The sequence below is a fragment of the Coffea eugenioides genome, chromosome 6 (genome assembly GCF_003713205.1).
Source record: "Coffea eugenioides isolate CCC68of chromosome 6, Ceug_1.0, whole genome shotgun sequence".
Lineage (NCBI taxonomy): Eukaryota > Viridiplantae > Streptophyta > Magnoliopsida > Gentianales > Rubiaceae > Coffea > Coffea eugenioides.
Genome location: NC_040040.1, coordinates 47,566,781 through 47,575,412, shown reverse-complemented (window position 1 = coordinate 47,575,412; position 8,632 = coordinate 47,566,781). Strand labels below are relative to the sequence as shown.

General features: G+C 35.9%; 1 protein-coding gene across 1 annotated transcript; it reads left to right on the top strand.

The window, feature by feature from the left end:
• Positions 1-7,526: 7,526 nt before the first annotated feature.
• LOC113774272 (actin-like) lies at positions 7,527-8,093 on the top strand. The gene has a single exon (XM_027318825.1). The coding sequence runs from the start codon at positions 7,527-7,529 to the stop codon at positions 8,091-8,093; it is 567 nt and encodes a 188-aa protein (XP_027174626.1).
• The last annotated feature ends 539 nt before the right edge of the window (positions 8,094-8,632 follow it).

The following is an 8,632-nucleotide window of genomic DNA, read 5'->3' as shown; positions in this document are numbered from 1 at the left end:
ACAACATGCTAAAATGTTGTGGCCATATGCTAGAGTTTGTGACTTATTTGACAACCACTCTGGCGGCTGGAGAATGGACGTGCTAAGTGCTCTATTTTTGAATCATGAAATACAGAGCATTCAGGCAATTCCTCGCTCCCCATGGGGGTTTAAGGATGAGCTAGCGTGGTTTTATCATAAGAGTGGCCGTTTTGATGTACGGTCAGCGTATCATCTATGGAGAACCTTGCAGAGGTTGGAGAAAGGTGGGGAGGGTGCATCATCCAATACTAATGAAAAGTCTTTCTGGCATAAAATCTGGGACTTAGGCATTCCCCCAAAAGTCAAAGTCTTTGTTTGGAGAGCTTGTTCTGGTATTCTGCCTACTGGACAGAATTTATCAGCTAGACTTGGAAAAGGGATAATAAGTTGCAGGTGGTGTGGTTGTGATCAAGAGTCTGATAAACATATATTTTTTGAGTGCGGTTTTGCTCAAGAAGTTTGGCTAGGATTGGGAATGCTAAAAGCAGTTTGCAAGCTTGTTGCCTCAAGCTTTAAAGACTGGTTTGACTGCTTTTTGAAGCTTAGAGGCAAAGAAACAACAGCTCTCATTGCGATGACCATGTGGATGATTTGGAGATGCCGGAACCAAAAATATTTGAAGGTAAGGATTGGGATGCGACGCAAGTGGGTGAATTTGCCAAGGCCTTCTTACATGAGTTTTGGAGTATCCATAACGCGAAGGGGACACAAAGGAGTATAGAATACCACAAATGGGTAGCACCAGCGGAGCACCTTCTCAAACTTAATGTGGAGGCGCTTTTTCTGAGGCTGCAGCTGGAGTTGGAGTGGTGGTAAGGAATCACCTGGGCCAAGTGGAGGCTGTATTGGCAACACGAGTGACTGGTGCTCTTAATGCAGAACATGTGGAATGTTTGGCATTTCTTAGTGCTTTGGAGTTTGCCAGAGATTTTGGAATCACACATTTCCTGCTGGAAGGGGATGCTTTGAATATTGTAGAGAGGATTAACAGCAATGAGCCAGATCTGTCATTGATAGGTAACATAGTTCACGGAATAAGATCACTACTGGCTACTTTTGATTTTGTAAAGGTTAATTATGTGAGGAGGACCAACAATGTTCCTGCCCACATCGTGTCTAAAATGTCTTTGTCTCTTGAGGGAAGTCGAGTATGGTTTGTGGACTTTCCCAGGGCGGTTACTAATGCTGCTCTTCAAGATTTGACATGAATGCAATTTTCTTGATCAAAAAAAAAAAGAAACCTCCTTAATATTTGAAAACACCCATTAAACCTCCTTATGTTTTGGATTAAATTGGATTTGGACGGAAAATATCCAAATTAACAGAGAGTGAACCACACTCCCTTAATACATGAATATGATTGTCCGTCGCGTTTTTTTGCCTAAAAGTTGGGACTTTTCTTCCAAAATACCTTCTTCTTCTTCTTCTTCTTCTTTTCAATTCCTTTTGCTTTCCTTCTCTCTTGCTTTGAATTGAAACAGGAAGTCAGAAACATGCATTTTCTTCCCCCGGCCCTCCCTCCTCCTGTTTACTTTCCTTTTCTTTTCTTTTTCTTCCTTCCCTCTTTTCCTTTTCCCTTTTTTTTCTCTGTCTTTTTTTTAAACACCTTTCTCCTAATCACGAACCATAACGTCATTTTTCCTTTTTCTTCTTTTCTCTTTTCAGTCTTAATTTTCATTTCTCCTCCCAATCTAATTCCTGCAACAATCCAAGATGCAACAATGGAGATGCTGCCGCTGCCAGCCGCTTACTGTCGCTGTCAGCCTCCTGCTGCCGCCACTTCCCATCACTTTAGATCAAAATTTCACAATATCTTCAATTCAAATTCTATTTTTCATGTAGATTTGAATTATGGCATCCAACTTGATAAAAATGGCCAGAAAGTAGTTCAACAGGCGTATAATCAATATAGGTCTAGTCCTCTATTTCCACCGAATCACCACTAAATTTAGTAAAATTCATACTAAAATCATCCTCAGGAGCTGTAGATCGAATTTATAGCATCAATTTAACACAAAAAATGCACGATAATGATGATAAAAATGATGAAGATGACCTAGAGAGGTGGTGGTGGAGATGGGTGATAAAGATGGTGACTATACAACGATGAAGATAATGACGACGGGATGACGATGGTGGAAGTAGCGACCTTCATGGTGTTGGCTATATCGAATGAAGGAAGACGAAAAGAAAAGGAAATAAGAAGAAAAAAATGTAAAACAGAAAAACAAATGAAAAAATAATAGAAGTTGCTTTTGATGATGGAGAAGATAACAAGTTTTTTAAATTTTAGTTGAGCCTAAATTTTACTTTCTTCTTAATTGATTCAAGAAAGTTTTTAAATTTTTAATTGAGTCCTTAACCAATTTTTGGTATAGTTCTGTTTGGATTAGCTATTTTTGAGGGCGTTTTTGGAAAATTTTGCTATCGCAGGGTTTTTAGAGTATATTTTGGAATATTTTTAGAAAATATTTAAGAATAGAAGAGTTTCTAGAATATATTTTGAAATATTTTTAAAAATTTTTAAAAAATTTAAACTAATTTTTAGATTACCTTTTAGAGTACTTTTTACAAATTGTTATTGTATTTGAAAAACTAGTTTTTGAAATACACTCCCATCCAATTTTTGAAAAACTAGTTTTTACATATTTTCATTAATTTGGATGGTTTCCATTCGACTCCCAAATTAGTCCGAACTATCAGGGAGTCTTTTGGATGTTTTTAAATAATGAGGAGGTTTTGTGACTTTAGACAAAACGACAAGGGGTTTTAGAGTATTGTATCCTATTTTTAATTTTTTTTTGTGATTTGTCATTTATCTACTCTATTCCCACTTGTACTTTAATTTAATATAAGGGGAGATCCAACAGGACCTATAGGAAAATCGGCGGGGCTGAACTACTATTGTATTTGGCAGGTGCACTACACACCCTATTTTTATTTGTTATTTGAAAAGATTATTTCAATTGCAAGATTGCTACAAAATTTGGATCTTTTCGTCATATTCTTTTCTTTTTGATTTTTCAATGAGGTGTGATCACTAATCACTTCTCTTTGTATTCGGAAACAATTTAAGGAATTGTGGAGAATCGGCTAGGGGGGAAAAAAAAGTCACAGCAGTAAAACACATAGAGATTAGAAGATGTCTAAAGAAAGATGGACTAAAAAGCAAATACTCTAGTTAAAACCCAAATGGAGTGAGCCAAAAAGAAAGCATTTAACACAGAAGTTCGAATGTAAAAGTTTGGTGGTCACGGTGAATTTTTAACATTAAAATAGCCTTTGACATTAAGGGTACTTTTGTCACTCAACCAAAGTAGCTCTCATTGTGTATCATTTGTTTTGACAATAACACTGGCCTTTTATCAATTTTTTTTGAATGACGAGGAAGAAAAAGTATACGTATCCTTTCCACGCTAATTAAAAAAGTGAAAATGAAAATGAAATATAACTTATGATTTATACACATATAAAAATATTAAATTTATAACACCCGAAAAATTCTTGAATCTTTTTTTTTTTCACTTAAGTAATCTAGGTATGGAACATAAAGGAAATTGTTATTTTTTTCTTAAATTTTTTAGTAGGGAAGAGGTGAATTTAAGTAAGGGTGAGGAAGAAAGGAGATTTGAACTCATGCAATGGAGAAGAGCTTGACCCGGTACTAATATTGTAGTGGAGAGAAACTACCACCTTAACAAATTTAATTAAAAAATTATTTTAAAAAACAACACCATTCTTAATATAATTCATCACTTTTGTTAGTTATACATAAAATTTTATACGAAATTGACTAAGTTTTACCATTTGATAATCATTACTAATTTTGATTACAATTTTGACTCATTTTTCATCATTCAAATGTTTCAAAGAAATTGAATGCCAAAATATTCTTTTAAAAAAATCATTTTTTAGCATTTTGATCTGGAGATCAAAAGAAAGTCAATGGCACAGTTGGATGATTTATAAAATTTTAATAATTTAAATAGAAGTAAATTGAGAGATCAATGGAGAGAATCCTGTCCCATCATGTAAAATCAATTATAGGATTGGCATTAAAATTAGCTAAATAAAAATGTATTACAGATTGGTGAAATTTGAATTCTCATAGAAGGTTGAGGTTCATATATTCATTAAATTAAAATACAAGTTAGTAATGCCAAGTATCACAACATAAAAAAAAAAGTCACTGGTGATAAGATGACGTTCACCCTACCAATTAAATCACTTCATTAGTTTGCACATTTAAAAATTTGAATACAGAGTTCTAATCCATGAGATCTCAAGACCAAGGCATATCGGCTCTACAATTCATAAGTACATATTTAGTTGTCTTTAAGAGGCTTTAAGGGTCTGGCTCATATTTTTAGAGGTGAAAATATGGGATCACTCGCTAGGTTTTTTGGAATTAAAGAAGCTCCAGAAATTTCTAGTTGTCATAAGCCATTTTATACTAAATAAATAAATAAACAAAAGACCACAGTTTCAGTTTTTCTCCAATTTTTGGTGGGCTTATGAAGTTTAAGGCATCGCTACTTCCAAAATCTCAGCCTCTCAACTTTCAATGGAATCACTAGTTACTACATTAGTTACTTTTGGAATCAAGAAATATGGAAACTGCACTTTTGGAAGCAAGACTATATTTAGTTTCCATAAAACGTACCTACCTAAAAAACAGCAGATTCCCCATTCGATATCTTTCCTTCAACTACGTTCAAATATGGAAACCAACGAATATGGCAACTTCTGTATATAATACTAGAATCTCTTCCCCAAATGTCTATATAAACAGGGATGCATGCAGTCCAACAACTACAACAAAGCATAGATCTCTTTACAGAAGAAATCTTGGTACAACACCATCACCTGATTTCACCAATGTCTTTTTTACGAAAGCTTGTGAAGAATCCAGCGAGGAAACATTACAAAACTAAGTTTGATCCTGAGTTGGGCACCTATTATTGCCCTTGCGACTACCACGAACAGGAGCAAGAGAAAAAGAGGCAAAAGCAGGCTGCAAGGGGAGTGCAAAATGCCGTGAATTATTATGATCGCGATGCATACGTGAATCGAGAGACCTATTACTCCGGCTGTAGCTCACACGACTACTCCCAAACCCATGATCATGAACATCATCACTGTTCTCAAGAGCCCGAGATGTGTTCCTCGCAGAGCCCTGAGCCCGAGCCCGAGCCTCAGCCTCAGCCTCAGCCTCAGCCTGGGATGTATTTAACTTGGAAGCCTGAGGTGGAGCAGGAGTCGCAATACAGTACTGAATCTGAATACCATTCTGCACATGAGAACGATAATTCTGAGTGTAACAGGCGGGATGAGAATACTAATACCCGTAGCTGGCGTTATGGGGATGATATTTATGGAGACCGTGATCAGTAGGAAGCCAATTCCAGCATAGAGTTCTATGAATTTCTGGGGTGGTCGTGAGACTTTAGAAAATGTTTTGATGCAATTATTTAGCAGAGTTCTATAAATCTGCCAAGCAGTTTTATGTAGGTTGATTACTAGTCTTCATTTTTTCGAACGTTATTTATACTTGATAGTTTCTGTCACTAGCAGTCAAGTACTTAAGCAATATGATTTTTCAACTTCGGATTCACTATCTGTTTCTTTTATTCTTGATATATAATAAAACTTGAGTCCATGATTTTGTTGTTTATGTATCATCTTTCCAGTATCTGAATTCTAGATAATGCCTTGCAAATTAAAGGTCCATTGACTATACTCCAAAATGATGAGGATTTACTAATAATGTTGACCAATTAGAAGAAATACCACACTTGCAAAAAAGATGAACTTCATAAACATTATATTTGGTACCCGTAAACGTGTAATCAACTAAGCCAAAACAGATTGACAAATAACATGTTTTGATTTCCTTGGTGGATGTTTTGATTATTGGAAGCACAAATTTTCGAGCTTTTGGGTATAAATGAACATTTTTTCAGAAACATAATGGAAATAAGGAAATTACCTATTTACTTCACCCGTTCCTCAAAATAAAAACTCTTTGTTGTTGCTCATTCATTTTCAAACTTCCATTTGTCTCGGAGGTTTCCTTTTTGGCAGGTTTATATAGTATTCCTTTTCTATTTTTTTCTGTTGGGTTAGTCCTGAATAAGACCTATTGATAAATTGATTTGGCTAATGCAAGTCCATCACGAGTACCTAAGAGATGCTTGACGGATCTCAAGTGTTAATTTTTTTTCTGAAAAAGTATAGTTAATTTGAGAAAGTATCAACATTTAGAAAGTATAATAATTGTGATTATGATGTGTATTCACATGGTAAATAAGGTGTAATTTAAGTGTACTAACGAGTGCAGCCGTTAAAAAATGTTCTTTTAAATTTTAACATCAGAACTCAAAAGAGGAAAGGAAAAATATAAAATGTTTGATCCATCGGGTTACTAATAACTTTGGATTAACTATTTTGAACCCGTGGTTTCAGTTTAAAAAGGTATTGGACCAACCCAATGGCCACAGGGTGTTACAATTGGTATCAGAGCAAACCTTACATGATTTTCTGCACGAAGTGAGCCCGGCGTCAAGTGGTGTGGTTTTGACTACACAAGAAAGTGTAAAGAATTAAGTGCTGTACGAGACTAAGCGCCACGTTGGATGGGAGTCATCTCTAGAACCCATACGAGCCATCTTGAGAATCTGCACACGACTAAATGGTCCGTTGGATTGCAATGAATTTTGCAAGGTCACAAAGTTCTAAAACGTGGGGAGAGTGTAATATCTCACATCAGAACTCGGAAGAGGAAAGGAAATATATATAACATTCAATTACTAATAACTTTGGACGAATCATTTTGAACCTGTGGTTTTAGCTCAAAAAAGTATTGGTCAACCCGATAGGCACGGGGCATTACAAATGGTATCAGAATGAATTTCACTTGGTTTCCGCATGGGGTGAGTCTAGGACCAAGTGGTGTGTTTCCGACTATGCAAAAACTACAAGAAACTAAGTGCTGTGTGGGGCTAAGTGCAAAATTGGACAGGGCCACTTTTAGAGCCTATACGAGTTACTTCTAGAATCCGCACATAACTAAGTGGTTAGTTGGATCGCAATGGCCTTTGCGAGGTCGCAAAATTCTTAATGTAGGGAAAGTGTGTTATCCCACATCAAAACTTGGAAAAGAAAAGGAAAAATATACGTTCAATCCGTTGGGTTACTAATAATTTTGGGTTAAACATTTTGAACCCATAGTTTCAACTCAAAAAGGTATTGGCCCAACCCGGCGGGCGTGCGGGCATTACATTTATTGTGAATGATTAATTGGCTTAATTGTTATGTGATTTTTTTTTTTATAGTATATTGCTTGATTCTGGTGCGCATTCAACCGTAGCAGTACCAGTTTCGGAGGGAAATGCACTTCTTCGTGCAATTTCTCGATCAAGTTTTGGTGGCCGCGATCTTTTGGATCATTTAACAGCTCTAATAACTGAGGCGCCTCACGATTCTTGTTTTTGTGCAGACAGATAATGAAACTTGTGCAGAATAAAGCAGCTTACGTTGCTCTGAACATCCAGCAAGAACTGGAGTTAGCAAAGAAAATCCCTTCACCAGTTAATGAGGAATATGAGTTGCCTTGCGGGCATTTCATGAATTTCCGTTCACAGAGATTTCGAAATCCCGAGGCTCTCTTCCAGCCTTCTTCGGCAAGATTCGTTAAAGATGGGGAAAACGTAGGTGTGCATAAAATGATCATCAACAGCATCATGAAATGTGACATTGGTATCAGGAATTATTTGTTTAAGAACATTATGCTTACCGGTGGCTCGACTTTGTTTCCTGGTTTTGCAGAGGGTATTACCAAAGAAATTTTGGAGCTTGGCAGCTCGACTTTAGCCTTCAAATTTTCTGATCTAATTGCTAGAGAAATCAATCATAAATTTGCCAATAAGATGTTCAAGAATGTGGCACCGCCCAATAGGATGTACAACGCATGTGTTGGAGGCTCAGTTCTAGCATTACTCAACACTTTTGAACAGGCAAGTCCTTTTAAGACTCAATTTTATGTTAATTTTTGCCAAGTTTCTGGTACCTAATTCATAAGCAGTTAACATGGTCTTGATTATTGGTGACGTGGTTTAGGTCAGAGTTTTCTGTATAATGACACATATTAATCACCAATATACAATTCATTAGTCTAAATGGAGAGGGGTTTGATCAAAAAGGGTATAATAATCAAGGTTGAGACTTTTGAATATAAAGTATCTTTTGCACTGCAAAAGCAAACTGGCAGCATATAAGAATTAGCAAAAGTTTCTAAAACCTATTGAATGAGATGATTTCACACTAGATAAAATTCACATAAGATCGTGAGGATCTTTGTTTTAAAACCATTTATTAAATTTATTAAATAGTTGATCCGGACCGAAATAAAATTTCTTCCTAAAGTTGGCCTGTGGGTCAATAAGACTGATTACTCCTGCTTATTGAAAGGTGTGTTATTCCTCTTTCACCAAAACATGTTGTAATAAACCAGAAAAGGATTTGTATTTGAATTGATGACTCGTTTTTGACAATCAAAGTGGTGATATAGGCATACTTTTTGGTCATTAAGTTATTTTCATCAAGATCAAAG